Source organism: Sycon ciliatum, chromosome 2 (assembly GCF_964019385.1).
Source record: "Sycon ciliatum chromosome 2, ocSycCili1.1, whole genome shotgun sequence".
NCBI lineage: Eukaryota > Metazoa > Porifera > Calcarea > Leucosolenida > Sycettidae > Sycon > Sycon ciliatum.
This window is the reverse complement of record NC_088644.1, coordinates 16,047,577-16,069,630: the sequence shown is the minus strand read 5'-3', so window position 1 is coordinate 16,069,630 and position 22,054 is coordinate 16,047,577. Positions and strand designations below refer to the sequence as shown.

At 46.9% G+C, this 22,054-nt stretch overlaps 2 protein-coding genes across 2 annotated transcripts; both read right to left on the bottom strand.

Annotated features, from left to right (window-relative positions):
* Positions 1-958: 958 nt before the first annotated feature.
* LOC135808921 (NPC intracellular cholesterol transporter 2-like) lies at positions 959-13,237 on the bottom strand. The gene is made up of 4 exons (XM_065322169.1): positions 12,913-13,237; positions 5,244-5,375; positions 2,583-2,755; positions 959-1,074 (listed from the first exon to the last, which is right to left on the bottom strand). The coding sequence occupies exons 1-4, from the start codon at positions 13,001-13,003 to the stop codon at positions 988-990; spliced, it is 483 nt and encodes a 160-aa protein (XP_065178241.1). The 5' UTR covers positions 13,004-13,237; the 3' UTR covers positions 959-987.
* A 753-nt stretch (positions 13,238-13,990) lies between these two features.
* LOC135808920 (NPC intracellular cholesterol transporter 2-like) lies at positions 13,991-17,253 on the bottom strand. Its single transcript, XM_065322168.1, has 4 exons — positions 17,065-17,253; positions 15,828-15,959; positions 15,017-15,186; positions 13,991-14,467 (listed from the first exon to the last, which is right to left on the bottom strand). Exons 1-4 carry the CDS (start codon positions 17,147-17,149, stop codon positions 14,381-14,383), a joined length of 474 nt encoding a protein of 157 aa, XP_065178240.1. The 5' UTR covers positions 17,150-17,253; the 3' UTR covers positions 13,991-14,380.
* Positions 17,254-22,054: the final 4,801 nt, after the last annotated feature.

The following is a 22,054-nucleotide window of genomic DNA, read 5'->3' as shown; positions in this document are numbered from 1 at the left end:
CCTTGTCCCACCTGCAGAGCCCATAGTCATTATTCCAAGATCACCTGAATGCACCACCACTTTATCACCGTAGCCTCAGAAAGGTTGCAAGCTGTACAGCTGAGTGAAGTGACTTGCTTATGAATTAGTACTATGCCAATGTCTCTTCTTTTCTTCTACTTTTTCAGCCACAGATGTTATCCCCGGTGCATTGTCACCCAACCTAACCTCATCCAATTTTCAACTTCGGCTCAGAGCCAGTCCCTGAAGGGTGCTACCGCCGCAGGTCGGCTACAGGGCCCCAGTAATGCCCTATTCTTTTAGTATCAAAGCGCGGATACCCTTGTCAGCTCTGTAAGCCATGTCTGTTTGCTTTTTAGCTACATATTCCACAGACGAGCTATGAAGCCGAGACCTCTGATCGACTGAGCTTAATGGGCCCCACCACCACTCTCCATTATTCACTTCAGCATCTGTTCGTAAAGCCATGTACAGTCAACTTCGCTTATAACGACACTCGGCGACACTTGGCGGGGCATCACAAAGGTGTCCTTATTCGCAAAGTGTCGTTATACCCGAAGTCTCATTATATGTATGACAGTGGGATGGGACTTTGCTCTGGGCATGGAAATTCTGTCGCTGTCGTTATATCCGCAGTCGTTATTACTCAAGTAGCCAAGTTGACTGTATACGAGTAAAGGCCTAGACTATGATATATGACTTTTGGGGGAAATTTTGCAGGCTTCTATAACAGCTGGCATGTACGAATGCGCACGCACACACGTGCACACATACACACACCACACACACACACATACACACACACGCACACACACGAGCTATGAAGCCGAGACCTCTGGTCTGGTCGGCTGAGCTAAAAATGGGCCCAACCACCACACTCCATTATTCACCCCAGTGTCTGGAGATTATGTGGATTTTGTAGAAAAACACACGCACACAGGAATACAACAGCTGCAGGTTGGTTTACACTACATGGCATGTTGTGTTTCAAACTATCTTCACTTGGAACCTTTTGCAGAGTAGGTCAATATGAGTAGTCTCGTCACGCAGACCTACTTCAACCGTGATGTCAAGCTGAAATTCACAAACAAACAAAACACATACGAGACAACACCAAATTTGAAAAAGGATTGCAGCCGTGTGTACTGCTCATACACACACAAGCAGAGAATAATAGAAGGGCAGAAAGTGACAGATCCTTGAGGAATAGACAACGCTCCACATGCACGCCACGAGCAACATGACAATGGTCAAAGTGAATTAGTTCACCACCTTCTGTAAAGCGGATCTCTGGCCATGCGACACAGACCTGAGGCACGGTTTTGCTTTGAATGTCTGGTTAGGGGCCGAAAATGGCACATTGCGGCTCGTACATGTCCACACGTGACGTGCCTCAGCAATTCATTTCATTATTACACTGATCAACTTCCAAAGAAGAAGTGGTGGTATCAATGAGTGGCATTGCCAGCATCTCCTCCATACACGGTGGCCACGTTTTACACTCATAGTCATATGGCAGGTCGTAACTTGCAGTTTCATTTAAGTTTAGTTGGCACACCCATTCTGTAATCACATAATTATTGAGCAAGACAAAAATTGATTTGGGGCAACTCGTTTGGGACTATAGTTCAACCGTGCAGGCTTAGAACCCATAATTAACTTGTTACACATACTTCAAGTACCATACTATCTTCCCCATTATGTATAGCATGCACCAAGCCGGGAACAACATAGTTTTGATTGCGCAAGCGTGAAAGTCGGAGAGTTGCAATAAAATATTGTTCCACCTTCTTGCATAGTCTTCATGTATGCAATCGTTTAGATAGGAACTGCACGCGGTTAGTTCCTCAGAGTACATGACAATAATTGTAATCCATACGATATTGTTGGTGTACAGTACCACGTCATTTTACAATATGACGTATTTCCATGGCACGTGACTTACTCGTAGCAGCAGAATCTTGGCCATCTCCCTTCACACACACACACACACACACACACACACACACACACACACACACACACACACACACACACACACACACACACACACACACACACACACACACACACACACACACACACACACACACACACACACACACACACACACACACACACACACACACACACACACACACACACACACACACACACACACACACACACACACACACACACACACACACACACACACACACACACACACACACACACACACACACACACACACACACACACACACACACACACACACACACACACACACACACACACACACACACACACACACACACACACACACACACACACACACACACACACACACACACACACACACACACACACACACACACACACACACACACACACACACACACACACACACACACACACACACACACACACACACACACACACACACACACACACACACACACACACACACACACACACACACACACACACACACACACACATGCCATTTTGCACCTATCCCAGCTGGTAATGTCTTTTGAGCTGAATATTTCATACAAGCACAAGTGGGGGAATAGAGTGCGTGCGGGAAGGGAATCACATACCGGCAGGGCAGTTGAGGCGACTGGCAGTAGTGTGGAGTAGACGTACGCAGTGTTTGCACCAAGTGGGCAACGCAGGCCAGACTTCCTGCATGCGTCGGTTCGGTTGAAGCCAGGTGGGATGTAGGGAATCCCATGAATGATGGGCCAAAAGTGGTATGTCAATGCTGGTATATCTGGGCAACCCCAATAATATATGCAGGAAAAAGAACAATAAAACAAATCCCATGGTCACACTTTGATTGCTAGAAAGAACAGATGCAGCGAGTAGCACACTTGAACTCGCGGTGAAGTACTGGCCAATGGCTCATGATTCGACCTGATGAAAAAAATAGCGCCGCTCGACTGCACGCACAATAGTAATTCTTTGACGCATACTCATGGCTATTAAAAACCAAACTGTAACTAACACAAGTGACCATGTACAAGACGTGTTATATGGGCTGGGTTTGTAGGGGTACGTGTGTGTGTGTATGTATGTTCGTGTGTGTTTGTGTGTGTGTGTGTGTGTGTGTCTGTGTGTGCACGTGTGTATGTGTGTGCATGTGTGTGCATGTGTGTGTGTGTGTGTGTGTGTGTGTGTGTGTGTGTGTGTGTGTGTGTGTGTGTGTGTGTGTGTGTGGCTCGGTCAGAATGCCAGGATGATTTCCAGCCGTCTTCCCAAAGCAGGTCCTGTTCGGGGAACTTCTGTCGCGGTGCCCCAGTGATGGCCCCAGGAAGAGATGGTGTGCTGACCTGGCCGTGGCGGGGATCCCGGAAGGTGATTGGTACGATGTGGCACAAGACAGGGCAGAGTGGATGAAGTTGCCTCGTTGTCATCGTCCTCCTCCGTCAGCGAAGAGTTTTCAATGCATATGTGGACGAACATTTCGCCGGGCGGGTGACTTGAAACGTCACTCTCCATATTGCTCAGCTCAAATGCTATCATCACACTAGCGATTGGTGTCCAAAGTTCAATGTGTGTGTGTGTGTGTGTGTGTGTGTGTGTGTGTGTGTGTGTGTGTGTGTGTGTGTGTGTGTGTGTGTGTGTCCCATATGGTGCAGTGGTATGTGCAGCGATTTCCAATCGATAGGTTGCGGGTTCGATTCCCGACGATTATGGTCACACACGTCTTTCTTCTCTTTCTCAGACTCTTCCTGACTTTTCTTTCATTCTCCTGGGTGGTAACCAACAGCCAGTGTATGCCGGAGTATGTGGTGTGGTGTGTGTGTAGAAAAAGAAAAAAAAGAAAAAAAGAAAAAAATGGAAAAATGAAAAATAGGGATTCGCTGGCCAGAAAAAGTCACTTCAAACAGCTGTGTGGTGGATACCAGGCTAAAAATAGTGGCGGTCAATTCATCAGCCTTGCAAGCTGTTGAATGGTGTAATCCCAGCACAAGTTGCTATGTCTAAAACATAGCTGTTCGCTATCATCGCTCCCGCGATGGGCATGTCTGAGGTCTGAGGTGTGTGTGTGTGTGTGCCTTTTTCAACGCTTGGCCTATCGCTGATATCCCTGCGTGGAATGTTCTTCCAGTGGAGTCCAGGTGGGACTTCCGGTGCTCACACTCCATCACCTGGTTGATTATTTCGGAACTGCAATAATCCAAGTTCAAATAGTTATTTAAATAACCGACGAGGAGACAACAGTCGTAAAATAGCAATGAAAAATATCAATTGTGCACTCATAACCATGTATAAACAATTAAAATGAAACAATTCCAGAACGTTTTCGTGTGACCATCATCAGTGGAACATCGTCACATAGTAAGAATCACTAAAACAACCAGTTATATAGCTAGAGTAATATGAAAAGAAGCGTGAGAATGCAGCACAGCTAGCGGTTATGCATAACGCGTGTAGTGTGAACCTTTGCAGTGTATCTGAGAATGGTAGCAGTAGATGAACGTGGCAGCTGCGAGTGCGTGTGAACAAAAACTGGTGAGTGCGTATTATTTAAAAAGCACTCACCAGTTTTTGTTCACACGCACTCGCAACTGCCACATTCATCTACTGCTACCATTCTCAGATACACTTCAAAGGTTCACACTACACGCGTTATGCATAACCGCTAGCTGTGCTGCATTCTCACGCTTCTTTTCATATTACTCTAGCTATATAACTGGTTGTTTTCGTGATTCTTACTATGTGACGATGTTCCACTGATGATGGTCACACGAAAACGTTCTGGAATTGTTTCATTTTAATTGTTTATACATGGTTATGAGTGCACAATTGATATTTTTCATTGTCAAATAATTATTGTTTCCTTTTTGTGCGTATCTCTTGTCATCTCTCTTTTCGTCGCACACCAGATGTACTACTATCGCTGTCTTCCTCCTGCTATCTCTCTCTGCTTGCTGTTTTTTGTTTTTGTAGCCACTGCCCCTCATCATACCCATGCTTGGGTGGAGGGCGGCGTGACCCGTTAGGGTAGCTGTCAATACAGTACAGTGTGTGTGTGTGTGTGTGTGTGTGTGTGTGTTTGTGTGTGTTTTGTGTGCACGGAGGGGAGGGGGGAGGGGGGGGGGGGCACCATACTAGCATGAACTAACACAATGTACCCTGACAAATCCAGTTGTGCATATCCTTTAATTTGCCAGTGTTTCAGTATAACATGCTCTCAAGTAAATTTTCACGCCTCAGCTATGGCACTCCACCTGGAGGCAGAATGGGGAACTCACCAGATGGCTCTGGACCTGTTTCAAATGAGATAGACATTTCGTAGGTTTCTCCACGTTGCAAAGAGCACGGGTCTTCAGAACACGGCGATACGTCGATGTAGTTGACCCAGGCGACTTCTACAGGATCTTTTGCTGCATAGCACACATGCCATAACGGGATCACAATAATAATGAGATAAACAAGAAGCCAATACTGTAGGATACTTTGATGAATGGGACTGGCTGATCAAAGTACATGATTGTACATATTAGACAGCTAGAAGTCAAAGGGTAAGAACATAACAGCTGATTCAAGACCTGTAAATTAGTAAGGGAATGTCCAGGAAATGCATGAAAACCTATTTGGACTCAGATCTGGACAACTTATGATAGACCAGGTATATTTCATGTAGCCCCAGTTGTCACTCCTCGACAACCTATTCACATGCTATGCTAGAGACCATGCACAAAAGGTTTCCCAACGAAATTCTCTAAAAATGGTCCAATTGTTGTGCACATTCCGTGACGAGGTTTTGTAACCCCTAGATTATTCATATACTACTTGTAATAATTAGTTCAAGGGATTGAAACCCACAGAGCCGCAGAGCGCAACGTTGGTGGTGGTATGTACAGGTTCCTGCACAAGTACAAGGGCAGTACCGCAGAATCCAGCCCACGCCAAGATAGCGGCAAGGTCGGGGTAAACAGCGCTACTGGCCGAGTATGAGTGACTGGAACGTGTTTCCCGTGTGCATCCAAGGCAAAGAACTCGCATGCACGCGCAAACAATACAATCATGTACAGAACTACTTAGTCGCTCTTTCCGTTGTCCTTTTATTTTATAAAACACCCGCCAAGTTCGTGAGCCAATGAACGCAGTGGATTCCGTGGCATCCGTTCCTGCCCGTCGTCACTTGATGGCGGGCAGTGAATCCAGTTCCATCGCCTTTGAGCAGGCAGGACCGCGCTTTCCAGCCTGCGCAGGTTGATCAGTCATGGGAAAGTCAATTTACGCGAAATGAAAGCTGGCAAAACTGAGCCAGACGAATATTGACTATGATTCGAAACTGTTACCACTATTGCAGGGCAACAGTGCTCTACCATTATTACATAGCTAACAACTCATTGATACAACGGTTTCCACAAGCTTGATATCACGAGTTGAGGTGTTTATTTTATTTTATCTCTCCCGCATCTCTCTCGCAGTTTTCGAGTTGTATTTGTCGAAGTAAATAGTTGACAGTTCGTGGATTTTTAGGACTGCTTTGATATTTTCTGTGTCGCCTATTCTGCAGTTACATGCGTATATGCACCTCATTAAACATGCTCGTTCCTCATTTTTCCTTAATAATTCTATTTGGTCCAAGCGAAAGTTAGCCAGGCTCAGTTGCTTGGTGATATCAACGCGAAAAGGCTGGTAATAATAATAATAATCTCTCTCGCCACTGCGACAGCTTCTGGTGCGTTTCCCATACGAGAAGCTTGAATAGACCTAACGTTATGTCTCTTGTAAAAACAGGTGCCTACGGCCGTATAAGCCGGGTTTCAAACCATGCATATATCATCAAGTTATGCTTGTATTCAAAACATCAGTGTGCGCTGTGCAGAGCGTATTTTCACGCATGTACCGTGCAAGTACTTACACGTGTACTTTGGCGAGAGCGGCTTCTATTCAAATCGTGGTTCTGTGTCACAGCGTGCTGCTAAAAATCACTATTCGAGTCCTGCTTATACGGTGCGGGTGATGCTTTTATACAACAGAATTTTTTTTAATTTACTGATCTTGATGATTAGGCCACCCTTTGTTAATTCATTGTTTAACGTCCTTTTTTTCGCGAAAAGGTACGCGGGAGGGCGGAAAAAAAACAAAAGCCCATTCCAAAAACTGGAAACCCCAATCAAACATTTTGACCAGTAAAGCATGTGATATATACAATATTTCTGGGTCTAACGGCACTTGCAGGCATAGAACAACACTCTTTGATGGTACATTGGAGCACATACCTGATGAATCCAACAAAACAGGTACATAGCATGGAGTTAGCATGTCATGAATTCATTACATCTGGATTTTTACTAGGACACACACCGTACGATATTAAAAGCCAAAAAAAAGAAAAAAAGAACACAAGACAAAGGCATGCCCCAGGAGGCAAGATTATAAGTTTAAGGTCATGATCGGCACACTGTGAAACTACACAATCATGTATTTACAACTTCGCATATTATTGGTACTACTATTTTCTTGTTTTTTTTCCGGTCGGAGGCAAAAAGGTACGCGGGCGCGGACGTTAAACAACGAAAAAAGAAAGGGTGGCCTTATGTTAGCATGAATACATCTAGCGAGCAGCCGAGGACTAGTATTCTTTTCTCACTCACACGTCAGTACTGCACACATACTCACACACACACTCTCTCTCTCTCTCACATACACACACACACACACACTCACACACACTCATCACAGAATAACAACTGCGGGGGGGGGCAGCCACAGCAAGGCTGGTTGCACTCTTGTGTCCAGAACACAGACAGAAAAACGTCCAGCGAAAACAACACCTCATAGAGTGACAGCATTGTGCGAGGTGAATCATACAGAAAAGCACAGCAATCGACAGAGCATCCGCACATTCCACACCTCGCACAACTTATAACCTGTATTGTAGCAGCAATATTGAGAAATCTATCAGAGAGAGAGAGTAACGCAGCGCTCTCACAATCATGATCTGTGTGTGAAAACCGTACAAAGCTCCTCATTGGGAGGGAGGGTGGGAAACCAGCTTGCAAAGCAAGAAAACAAAAGATGAGGGACTGCGGCGTACCAGTACGCCCAAAACTGTTGGACCTCGGTCCCAGACCTGTTCGTTCGAAAAGAACAACATTTCTTGTTTATTTCGTAAAACTCAGCCAACAAGAAATGAAAACTTCTTTTCTCACTCACACGTCAGTACTGCACACATACTCACACACACACTCTCTCTCTCTCTCACATACACACACACACACACTCACACACACTCATCACAGAATAACAACTGCGGGGGGACAGCCACAGCAAGGACACTAAAGCATAGCAGTAGAGTCACACAGCTAGCACTTGAGACACCTGCAGCAGATTGGGCAGGGATTCCTGAATGTAAGCCTTCATAGCATCACTTCTCCATCCTCCCTGTCGCTGAATGAGCCTATCTGGTACTCCTGCTGCAGCAGCCGTGGATGCACCTCCCGATCTCAAACTGTGTAAACCATACTCATCTGGGTTTACGCCGATACGCTTCAGAGCTTCACGCACTAACTCTCTTGCTCTGCTGTAGGATAGCGAGTGCTTGATGGCGGTCCTGCCCTTTACACGAGCTATACGCCCGAACAGCTTGACATGACCTTGGTGCCCTCCTTTTTCAATCAGATGCTCCACTAGCGATACCGGGCACAGGTCACTCTCCCACCGGCTGATGAACACCCAGCTACCTTGCCTCAGTTGGTCGTTCTTGCGAACTTGCAGGAAGACCGCCATATGTGATGACTTGATGGCTACCTCATCCACGAAGATGTTGGCCAAATCATCCCACCTCATCATACCGGCATAACCCAGTACTATGAGGGTTAGGGTCTGCAGGTCTTGCAGTGATGAGCTTGACAGTTCCCGATGGAGGCGCTCCAGAAGTGGTTTTGATAATGGCAATTTTCTATCCTTCGGTCGAGCCAGAGAGCGCTTGGCTGCCTGCATCACATTCTTCACCACTCCGTTAGAGCATGGGTCCGAGTATCCCTGGATATCATGTTTCCATGACAAGGCGCACACGGCTGAGACCAATGGGCTGACAGTTTTGGCATCTTGCATGATGTAGACCAGATATAGGGCTACGTGAAATGGGTCTGCTGGCAGATGAGGCACCTTCTGACGCTCTGCCCATTTGCTCCATCTACAGAAAGCAGAGTCGTACTTCTTCACAGTTCTTGGTGCCCGACTCATATTCATAATGGATGGCAGACATTGTTCCAGCGCCTTCATGTCCTCTGAGAGGTTGTCCTTGGCTGGTTCTGAACAGAGAATAGAATGGTTTCTGTCAATGCTTCCTAGCTGGCTATGTCAGAGCAGTCGACTCGTCAGCTTCCTTCTTCCCCCAGGGGGATGTCGTCGCTATACCTGGCGATCTTCCACCACTCCTGCCATTCACTCGCACCCACAGCTTTCCACTGCCAGGCAGTTGCTTACGTGCTCAGAGCACAATCACCTCCCCACAGTGGGGACATCCTGCAGCAGGACCTCGCAGACACTGCATGCACGCATTCTCGCTCATCACCACATGCTCCACAAACAGACATCTTTCCGTCAGAGAAAAACTCCAGCGGCCGGCGAATTTCAGCATCCCTCTTCTAACAAACACAGTTTGTCACTGTACAAATGCGTAGTGCATACACGTCACAAGGACTCACACTGCCCCCAAAGAAATTGTATGGACAAGTACCCTCCAGGAAGGTATCATGAGACTTTGGCAGGCTGATTGCCTCCTTAACGAAATCTGCCCACTTTGGGCCGCAACGCAACTTTGGCCACCATGGCGCCGATTGCCATTCTGGAACAACCAAAGTACCGTGGCATTTTGACACGATCAACATATCTACCACACGCCCTATCAAGTACATTGGTGGTACCAGCCAAACTCTTTCTCCGCTCCAATTCACAGTGAATGCATCAATACCCGAGCACCCCGGGTTCCACCACCTTGAGCAGAATCTACTCATTTGCTTTGTTCTGCTGCTTGCAAAGCAATCAATGCTGTGAGGGCCCCACATCGAATCAAGCCAATCGAACAATTTGGGATTTAACTGCCAGTCATCCGTATCAGACAGCTTTGAAAGGTAATCGGCCAGCTCATTTTCTTCGCGAGGCACCCATTCTGCCAGCAACTGAATACCATGCACGGCGCACAGCTTGTGAATCTCCAGTGCTTCGCTCTGCAAATGAGATTTTGAACTGCCTACTTGTATTATGTGCACGGCTGCCTGGTTATCGCTTCTGTGAATGCAAACGCCACCTTCAATCTCTTTCGACAGCGAACTCAGAACCAACAAAATAGCTCGCAGCTCACGCCATGTGGAGCTGGCACCAGCCTGCACAATTTCTTTGGTCCATTCCCCTTTAGCTAATTCAGTTCCTTTTGATGTAACTGAGAAACCTCCCCAGCCAGAGTCGCTCGCGTCGGACCACGAGAGCACTGTCACCCTGGGGTCTTTTTTCCAAAAAGGTTGACCGTGGCATTGACTAAACGAGCCAGACCAAAACTCCAGATCTTGAAGCGCCATTTGAGACCAGCTGAGTTTTGCATGCCACGACTCACGGTTCATAATCAGTGCATAAAATGACCTCGTCCTCAACCTGCACACGGGGCCCAATGCCAGCGACATAGATAGCAAATACCCCGTAAGCCTGGCCAATTGTCTGGCAGTTGGATATTCGACCTGTGACAGCTTTTCTACAAACGTCTTCAGCTTTTCCACCCGTCCCTTAGTGACCCGTATGATCCCTTCCCTCATGTCGACTTCCATGCCAAGCATTTCTACCGTCTGTGAGGGCTCCCAGTGGCACTTATTTTCGTTTGGAACAATTCCGGCCTGAACTAGATCTGATTTCAATCTTTTCGCTACTGCCTGTGCACCCTCAACTGTAGAGTGCCCACCCGACCCGTCATCCATGTAAAGCTGGCATCTGATGCCGTCCCTCCGCCAGTGTCTTAGTAAGACACGGGTTACCTTCGTGAAAATGTATGGGGCAGTGGATAAACCGAAGGGGAGAACACGGAAAACGAACCACCTGCGATCACCCCCCTTCCCCACCCAGGAGAAACCTAAGTACTTCCAATACGCCTTCGCAATTTCAATATGATGGTACCCACTCTTCAAATCGAACGTAACCAAATAATCTCCCTGAGAGTACACATTTGCCACGACCTTCATGTCCTCGAGCTTGAACTTAAAGTTTTGCAAATGCTTGTTTACATACCTCAAGTCCACAATGAGTCGTAGCTTCTTGCCGTTGTTCACAACGCCTAACGGACTGGTGACTACAACATCCTCCCTTTTTACTTCTTGAATGCAACCCTGGTTCAGCAGACTTTCCACCGAGTCACAAACAAACTCGGCATTCTCGCATGCACTGCGGTGGTTTGCAAATTCTCTTGCACGCGGGACCTCTATGAAGGGCAGTGCGTATCCATGCAGTACTATGGTTTGAATAAACCTAGATGCCCCCATCATGCGCCAAAATTGCATACATTTAGCTAGGCTACCTACTTGAACATCTTGAACACCAACTTCACGCACATCCCACCCACCATCAGCCTCCATCAAATAAGAATCAACATCTCTTTCTTCATCGGAATGAATTGGTGCAACAACAGCAGGCTTATTTTCTAGCAGCGGGGGCAGAGATGGTCTGGGTGCAGAATCTGACGAAGTGGTCAGCGCTGCCGCAGCGGTGGCACACAGGCCTGGGGGGTCTGGGGGGAACTGCTGGGGCAGGGGTTGCTGTGACGCCCGGCGTGAAGGGGATTGGGGAATTGCCCCAGCTCCTGGACGAGGTGGCTGGGGCACTGCCACGAAAGGGCTGCCTAACGTTAACAGTGGGGGCTCTTTGCTTCGTGCTTTGAATCGCAGCGATTAGCTTTTTTGACTTTTCGGAGGACGACAGGATGTCGACCAGCTCACCCCCCTCTTGAAACCTGCTGGCCGCCTCGTGGCCATGCACATCCGCCACCACCAACCATTCTTGTCTAGCAGACAGCAACGACTCACCTCTTCTGAGCCTCTTAGAGAGACTTCGGCCACCCTTCAGCTTCCGCAGGTCCCGCCTGGTCTTCTTGAGTTGGCGTTGCAGCTGCTCATTCAGGCCGTGCTGCACTTCATAAGACCTTGTCTTCCACTTTCGCGCTGACATCGAGGTGGAGGATCTTCGCGACTTCTTCGATTTTTTGAATTTTTTGGTTTTTCTTTTCCGGCGGGAGTCATCCGACGAGTCAGACGAATCTGATGACGAGGACGATGAAGAAGATGATGACGAAGAAGATGAAGACGACGACGACACAGAAACATTACGGCGTTTACGCTTGGACGAGGACGACTCATTTCCCCGTTCCAGCTGTCCCTCGAGGAGCCTGATTCTCAGGGCGCTCTCTTCCTTTTCCGCCTCAAACTTCTCCCTCATTGCATTGAGCTCCACGGTCAGCTGCGCTGCCGAGGGGGCCTTGGATTTTTTCCTTGGAGGTACCAGCTGCGCTGCCGAGGGGGCCTTGGATTTCCTTGGAGGCATAACGGAAAGGCAGGTAGATCTACGACTGACGAAATCAAGGGAGTCCAGAAAAAGGCAACCAGCTTGCAAAGCAAGAAAACAAAAGATGAGGGACTGCGGCGTACCAGTACGCCCAAAACTGTTGGACCTCGGTCCCAGACCTGTTCGTTCGAAAAGAACAACATTTCTTGTTTATTTCGTAAAACTCAGCCAACAAGAAATGAAAACTTCAGTTCACCGCCGGTGTAGGTGTGTCAGTACCGCGGTGCAGTTGATTGCATGTTCTTGTCATTAAAAAGATACTTCAATAGTAATTTTATTATTTTGAAATTTTAAGAGCGTTCAGCTTTTATAAAATTAATTTTTAAAGATACTGCTACATGTATCATTTGCATTACTTACGGCAAGCAGCTGTGTTGACATGCCATGCGGCCGCATCATTCACTACCAGGCCAAAGCAGAAGGCAGCTGAAAGCAGAAACTGAATATTCATCTTGGCTGACACTCGCCTCGGTGACTCCCCAGTGTGGACAGTTCTCCGGGTACGCAGCTATCAGTGTTATGGTTACAGGTAGCCACTGTTTAGATTTAAGAAACTGTTCTCATCGTCCTGTCCGCAATCTCATACGGAGCAGCTGAGCTGAGCTGTCTCATGTTTTTGAGGACTGCTTTCATCGAGGATCACATTCTTGTTGACTAGTACTAGCGCTGGTTCCTGGCAGTCCCTCTACCTCACTGCATACCACACTGACATGTGCCATTTCATTCCTGACGCACTGCCAACACGCACAGCTACATGCTCAGTATGCTAGCCTAGAGTTTGTGCAGAGCACTTCGCCAACAGGAAACGCAAGCACCGGTATTTTCGAGACGCTGGTTGCGCTGATAGGCGACACACAAGTGCCCTGAATGAGGTACAGGGTTAGGAGGCGCTAGGACGTCAAATGATCAGGCTGGCGACGAATCAGGCCACCACAACTTACTTGGTGGTCCCACCACCAAGAAACCTGAGTCCTTGCGCAATGCAGCCTTGTACGTTGTAGATCTACTAGTACTAGAACTAGAGGTCGACCTCATCGTCCTGTCTCTATCTTCGGATCCAGTTCATCACCTTTTAGGTCTGACTCTGAGCTACAAACCGGTAGACCTCCTCAGCTGCAGTAGATCTACCTACTTGGTGTGATCGATTCATGGGGGATTGGTACTGCAGTGACACATGCAGTGTTGCGCGTAGACGTCTACGCGTGGGAGAAATGTAATTTTAAAATTATTAAATTATTTCACCCAAACTTTCCAGACGCCATGATCATGATGGTGGACATTGCCATTATGCACTGCTACTTTCATCAGCAGTAATCACGTATGTCTGTTCTTCAAAGTATTGTGCACATGCATGACCCTAGGCCTAACTCTTGCACCCTCCCCACCGCATCCACCACTAAGTGTATCAGCACTCGCGACATGAGCAACACACCAGCAGTCAGTTGCCAGACAACAGTTTGGTATGATCCCACACGAGGAATGAGAAAAGCAACAGGTCGAAGAAAAGAGTGAAACACCACAACAGTAAGGATTTCTTGTAAGACCAGCCAATGCCATCAGATCAGGCATACGACTCGAATGCGCAACTACGGCGCTCTCTCCCGCCAAACGCGATGGTCAGGCAACACAATGCAGACTCGCGCAGCACAATGGCGGAAGGAAACTCACGTCATACTCAGATAAAGAACAACCGATTACTTGAGAAACAATTTCATTACATGTCTTATAGAGAGAGCTTAAGAACTAGCAGTACACCATAACAAGAAAGCGACAAGAAAACATTGCCATGATGTATAAATGATGGTGAGGAGTTGGGGGTCTTGTTCAATCACACAACTTTCACTTGCAGCTCGTTGCACAGTAGATTCACGTTGGTCGTGTCATCCTCAATTCTCAACTTCACCACCGTTTCAATCTGTTGAACCCAAAACAGGCACAAAAAAAACACAACAATCAAGGGTGACTGGCAGCATATATATAATTATTACCTAATCATGCACGTGCCATTTCCCTAATGATACAGGGCTACTGTTATTGTAAAATTTTGGTGACTGTGAGGGAAATGCTGTATTTAGAATTTCAATTTTTCATTCCTTGTCATCAAAATTTCCTTCTCAACCTTCGAAAACAGCCTAAATCACAACAGCAATTTCACTATGAAAGCATTGCATTCGACAACAGATCAAGGCTACAACAAGTCTCCGTCTTTACGATCATGCCATGCACATCCTGATAACGACGGAGTTACAGACCAGGGGCTGTGTTGGTGAGGAAATTCCGAAGTGGAAACGGTTAACATGAAGCTGGTGTTGGGGGCACTGAAGGCAAAGGCATGAGTTGGATACACAAGCTGTATATTAGCAGATACATACCCTACTCTATATGTAAATCTCATAACACAATACTTTTGTTGGTAGGCAGTTTGGATTACACACGCATAAAATACATACACACACATACACACCGCAATAGGCGAGATGACGTTTAGTGGAATGGCATAGCTGTAGGCCTTGTTTGGGCTGAGTGGGCAGCTCAGGCCACAGTCCTTGCAAGCGTCAGTGTAGTTGAAGCCTGGCCAAGGAATTGGAATTCCATGGATGATTGCGTCGACGTGAGTAGTCAATTTTGGGATTTCTAGAATTACAGCAACAGCAGCCAAACACACACACACACACACACACATGCACAGCAGGATGACAGCAGCAGCAGCCGTGGCAGCAGTAGGAAAAGGAGAAACAGCAACACGAGGGAAACCGACAGCAGCAGGGAAGACAAACATGGATGTCAGAAGTCTGAGCTAGAGATTTTCCAGCCACCTGGCATTGGGTTGCGAAAAAACACAAATACCTATTGGAAAGAACATTTACCTCATGCACAATAACATTAGAGAGCTTGACAAAACCGTCCGCTTCGATTAGAATTTCAACCTAGATTGATATTCAACTCATCATCAAAGCAGGCCCCAGTTGAAAGTCAAAACCACGTTGCCTTACAAGCAGGGGAAACTAGAGAACCCAACAAGAGTCGGATGTCCCATACTGCTCTCAATCACGGTCATGAACGCCGTTCTGGACACTCAAATTTCCATCAAATGGCTCATGCGACCACTCAAGAGTGCATATACGCATTTTATCACAATTTACCACTCCTCATTATCCCTGTATTCATCCGGGGGGGGGGGGGGGTTGGGTGAACACAGTGATACTTGCTCGGGTGTTGTAGCAGCTACAACCTAGTTGCATGCAGATGCTGAAAAGTCACCCAAAAGGGCTTACCAGCAGGCTCTGGACCGGTTTCAAGACTAATTGTAAGCTCATAGGTTGATCCACGTTTCAGAGCACACGGATTTTCTGTGCACGGCGAAATGTCAATGAAGTTAACACTGGCAGCTTCCACGTGGTCACCCTCTGTATGAAGCACGAAAGAAACAATCCAGTAGACAAAGGATGTTCTACTAGCTCCACACACAACACACTGTTCACATTGTTTTCTAATAAAAAAAATGGAGCAAGTCTTTGATTAAACAAAACTTTCAGAACCGTGGGAATACTATAAGTAGTGGATAAGATACACGTGACATATTTTAAACATATTGTGGGGAAAGCTGATACTGTAAAAGCCATTATTCTAACTCTGGCGCATAATATTATAACGATTTCCCCAAATCGACTGGTTTACATGTACCAAAGGTAACGATTCTCACTTATTCTCAATGCTCAATAGGACAGCAATGTATCGATTTCTGTATAACGATTTCTATTTTAACGACAGATTTCTCCTCGTTAACTCGTTAGAGTTAGCACGTTCCTATCACTCTACTTCTATACATGTCCGTAGAACAAAAAAAGGTCAGCAGCAAATTTGTCCTTGGAAATTCATAGTCACACATGTCGCACGTATTCTCCACAGCACTCTTTTCACTGCCAACCCAATAAGCTGGAATCGTATCAACACGCAAAATGATGATTCTTTGAGACGAATTTTGTCAGTGATGCCGCATTGTGATGCAAAGCTCAAAAATCCAAAAGAATTCTAGGAAATCCCATCGTGCAGCTGTTTGATAACTAAGCTGTTCTGTGCTCCAACATCAGGAGTGTCCAAGGAAGACACCTGACCAGCAGTGATGAGAGCCAGTATACAGATTGAACACCGGGCGCGCTGCTCATCTGACTACATTGTACTCGGCTAAATTCTATTTGATGACATGCAGCATTCTGAACTACTATCACCTAAGCCTTATCATAATTATCTGTTTGCTGCTCTGTAACTAATAACTACTAGTAGTCTTCATCCCAAAATGCTGCTGATGTTGATGTCCTTGTTGCTAGCTTTTATAAACAGGGACGTCCCTACAGACCAACAATTTTCTATAAGGAACTTAGGAGAATGTTTACATTTAAGACCACAGCAGGGCCGCCGGGTACGGACGTACGGCTCTTGCTCGGTCGGAATTTTGTCCGCTGTGCAGAAGCAAAACATCACGCATCGCTACACCAGATAGTTTGTACTCACTGCATGGGATCGTCTTGACGTGCAGGGACGCAGCGCCTATCACGAGGGTAGCGCCAACAGCGAGCGCTAGTAGCTGGACTTTCATCTTGCTTTTCGATAAGAACCCAATAATACTCTACTCGTTCCGACACCAGAAAATAATTCACTTTCCTCCTAAACGTATCCACTCGACTGCCTGAGCTTCGAAGCCAGCGTCACTTTTCAAGCCTATCCCTCAGCTTCCGCTCCCTCTCATACCGTAGTTCTACCACTACCAGTGTTATGATTTTTAGGTGTAGTATCTACTCAGTCCTCGCTGCTGACCGTAGATCTACGTGTGTTGATGATGCTATACACTACTCTAGCTCTACCGGTACCGGCGTCGACCGTGCGCGGGTACGGGTAACACAACAGGCGCTAGGCTGCATCAAGAAGCGGAATCGGACCACCAAAGATCACACCACTTTCGGCCGCGTGATGATCACACGTCTTTGACTTTGTTGTCATACTCGAGTACTCAGTCAGAGTCATGCACCTAGCGGCCTAGTCGACTCATAGTCATAGTGAGTCATAGCCATAGCCTTAGGCTCACATGCACAGCATAGTCTTTACTACGCGATGTAACTCACTGTTTGTACAATCACAGTTGCGGCCAAAGAAATCCGACCCACGACTCGGCCACGAGTCAAAAGCAGAACCGCAATTTATTTCCACATCTGACATGTAGATCTACGATTCATACCCATTACGGCATTAGTCATTACATGTATGTACTTTTATTGGCATTAGAGCTAGCCGAGGGCCGCAGGGACCGCATGCGCCTTGGCGCTGCTCTCGGCAAGTACATGTACATGTAGGTCGAATTTTTTTCTCGAGTCAGACTGCAAGTGCACGAGTCGATATAAAACGGATAAACATGACGTACAATGCACGTGTAGATGTAGAGACTAGAGGGTCTACATGAGACTGTAGTCTGTACATGAGACTGTAGTCTGTACATTATTTGGAAGATATCAACAAAGAATCGATCAACAAGACCCTCCCTTCCTCGGGGAGGGAGGGAGGGAGAGGAAGGGAGGGAGGGGAGGGAGGGAGGGGGAGCGAGTGAGGGAGGAAGCGAGAGAGAGGGAGAGAAAAAGAGAGAGAGTCTGAGAGAGAGAGAGAGAGAGAGAGAGAGAGAGAGAGAGAGAGAGAGAGAGAGAGTCTGAGAGAGAGAGAGAGAGAGAGAGAGAGAGAGAGAGAGAGAGAGAGAGAGAGAGAGAGAGAGAGAGAGAGAGAGAGAGAGAGAGAGAGAGAGAGAGAGAGAGAGAGAGAGAGAGAGAGAGAGAGAGAGAGAGAGAGAGAGAGAGAGAGAGAGAGAGAGAGGTGGAGTGAGAGAGAGAGAGAGAGAGAGAGAGAGAGAGAGAGAGAGAGAGAGAGAGAGAGAGGGAGAGAGAGAGGGAGAGAGAGAGAGAGGGGGGGGGGGGGGCAGAGAGGTGGAGTGAGAGAGCGTGCTGTGTTTGAACTTCATGCATTCCTAGTAATGTTTTAGTCGCTAAGTTCGGAAAGCACTTCTAGTCTACTAGTACTTTTAAATACCAAGTCTTTAGCCTCTACTCTCTAGCTGAACTGGTGATGTCGTCTTGGATTTTTGCGAGTGCCCGCCATCTCATGTGCTCTGGATGGCAGTCGTGAGTCAGTCAAGTCAGTCGACAAGAAGCTCGGACTCCAACATTTGCCACCTTCTTCACAATTGACCGTTGATGTCGGAACATCTTAGTTAGTAATAATAATAATCTTTATTTCAGGATTACCCAAAGGCTAACGCCTATCTGGGGGATCTAGTATTTAGAAGATGTCATAATGAGTGGAATACAACTCACTGGGACAGTGCTTCTGTCACTGATACCCGGTACAGTCAACCCTCTTTAGGTCGAACACCAAGGGACCGATGATATTTGTTCGCAATACCGGGAGTTCTTCTTATCCGTATGTTATTCCCAGTGAATACACACAGTGATTTATCCAATGGAGTTAGGAATACTAGTTCTTCTTAAGCAAACATTTGTCTTATATCCGTGTTCTTCCTAACGAGGCCTGTATTTTGATCGAGAATTGCGTAAGATCACTGCCTGCCACCACCGTCAATGCTTGTGACCACAGGCGCCATCATCGCACCTCACGCCATTGCTGTGTAAAACCTCTTCAATTTAGCATAGGTAAGCGGCTGTCCGCGGGGCCAGCTACTAGACTGCCCGCTGGCGTGCATTCAGCTCATCAGTTATAATTACTTGACATGTTTTATCCATTGCGCTGTGTACAGAAAGCACCACTGCTCCGAATGGCAGTCGAGAGTCAGTCATGTGTCTAGTTCGGCAAGAAGCGTGTGTTCCTCGTTGGAGCAATCAACTTCATGAGGAATTCGCAACTAAATACTTCTATTAAAGTTCGTATTGTTGTCCCTCACGCGGACGTGCGACTAGTTGTTGGAGGTGACAGCGTTGTGAATAGCTACTGGCTCTCAACGTCTGTTTAGCACAACTCCATGAGCGACTCTGAGTCTGACTCACGCTGCTACCTGGGCCTTCACGAGGTGTTTGTCGCGCTGGAAACAAAGCGTCTCTGTAAGTTTGTATCCCTGGTGATGGTTTGGCCTGGAGAGCAGTATACAAGTGGTGCTTTTCAGGCACAATCTTCCTCAGCCTACTGAAGCTCAACTGATGAGGGGTGAATTCCCCGAAACACTGTGTATTGAGCAGGGAGTGGTGCTTTCTTGCAGGTTTGCCGAGTGGAAGGTGCGACGCGCTCCTCGTGTGCTCCGGATGGCAGTCGAGAGTCAGTCAAGTGTCAAGTTTGTTCGGTAAGAAGCGTGTGTTCCTCGTTGGAGCAATCAACTTCATGGCTACTCGAAGTATTACCGCCGAAGTCGCAACTTACTTCTAAGTTCGTGCGTTCAATACAGGGCCGTAGCAGGCGGTCCGGCAGGTCCGGCAGCTGCCGGACCAATATTCGACCAAAAAAAAAAAAAAAAAAAAAAAAAGGGGGAACCACAGTTGTGAGCGGCTCAGGATAGGACTGATGTCCACCCGGTACCATTGATGAGGATGTGTGCAATAAGTAGTATAGAGGTAGTACATACATGTAGTAGTGCTGGTAGTAGACCTACATGTACATGTCATCAGGAGTATGACCCTGCTGAAGATCATGTGGACAGTCATGCCTGTGAATGTTCCTACTCTGTACTTCCTGAAATGATTGTATTGATTCTTTTCTTCCTCCAATTCTTTCTAGATAGAGTTTGCACCAAAGATTTTCCATTGCAATATCCTTTCTCCTCCTCCAAAGGTCCATTCTGGTTCTTTTATCACATGCATTTAAATACGGTTGCTATGCCTTCATAGGCTTCAGCAAGTTCTGTTTGGACGGACACAACATGCTTGATGCCCTTTTTCCTGACTCATGCCGAACGTCATTCTTCCTTTTCTCGCCCTATGTCACTCTGCATGGTCACGATTACATGCATGTACATGTACATGTAGTCATGTACAATCAAGAGTACACGGGGTTATGTACTCTTGATACAATGTATGTACTTCGAAGTACAATCATGTACATTTTGTACATGTACCGGCATATGTATGAGTGTGGGCTCGGGGGGGGGGAGCATCGAAGTCGAATCTTGCCGGACCAACCAAAATGGGGCTGCTACGGGCCTGCAATAAAACACCTTTTAGCACTAGTGTAGCAGCAATAGTCGTGCTGTGCCTGGCAATTTGAAATAATAAGGGTGGCTGGTACATGTACGTCTCAATATTTTGATTAAAAGGCTATGTTGTAATCCTCGTCTGTGATTCACGGCGTCTTGCTGGACTCAGACTAGTCAGAGTCGATGAAGAATGTGACAGCACATACATGTACATGTGACAGCACATACATGTGACAGCACATACATGTGACAGCACATACATGTACATGTACCGGTACATGTAATAGAAAATTATAATGTTGTGATGCAGCAATCAGTGAACAGGATGTTCACAAAGGAAAAGGAAATAGTGGTTCAATGTTCCGAGATGTCTGGTTCCATGGTCCTCAAGTGGGTCTGATCTAGTCACTTCTCGCAGCCTTATGATCAAGCTGTATCTGCGCCTTGATCCCTGGGTAGTGGAGTTCACAAGGATCTGGAAAATTCAGTCTGAATGAGTCCGACGCGATTTTTGGAAATTCTGCATGCGAAATGCGCAAACAGTAGACGATGCCTGGTCTTCCTGGCGCACTATTGTTGGAAGACACAGTGTTCTCCTTCGTGGCAGTCATCCGGAGGCGAGTGTTTCCATCGAACAAACCCTGGTTTCTAGCCACTCATCATCGGCAATGGCAATGTAGGGACCATCTCTTTTCGAAGGCTGAGCGTCTAGGAATTGTGGAAGTTTGAACTTCGTACAGACTTGCTTGCAATCGCCTCAACTCCGTGATTTGCAAGGCCAAGCGCCACTTTGACGAAAAGATGGCCAGAGACCTGCAAAACCACCGTGGAACCTATTTTATTAGGCTATTTATGGTGGCGAAAAGCAAAACTCCTTTGCAACGTTAATCGCCTGACCTCTGCTATCCCTGACCTCCGGGATGACAACCAGATCAAACCAGTTACTAGCAGTGCAGACAAGGCCGCCCAGGCTCCTTGCTAGGAAGTTTGCCAGTTACAGCCAGGCTCCCTTTCACAGCCTGTCTGCACTCTACCATCTTGCTACCGACGTCCACCGAGAAATTTTCCATTCAGCCCTTCTCTGCCCAATCCGTATTCGATACTTGTTTACTTAGACTGTCCACATGTCGCTCTATTGCTGGGAAGTTGTGTAACCAAATTCTCAAAGAAACTGCTGAAGCTACATGTACTTCCGAATCCCCTACACTGCAGTCCTCTTCAACCACTGTTTATTCGCCAAAACACAGCCTCGCGAATCGAAACCTGCCATTGTGGTACCCATTTTTAAAGGCAAAAGTTGCTCAGCCGAACCGAGCAACTCCAGCC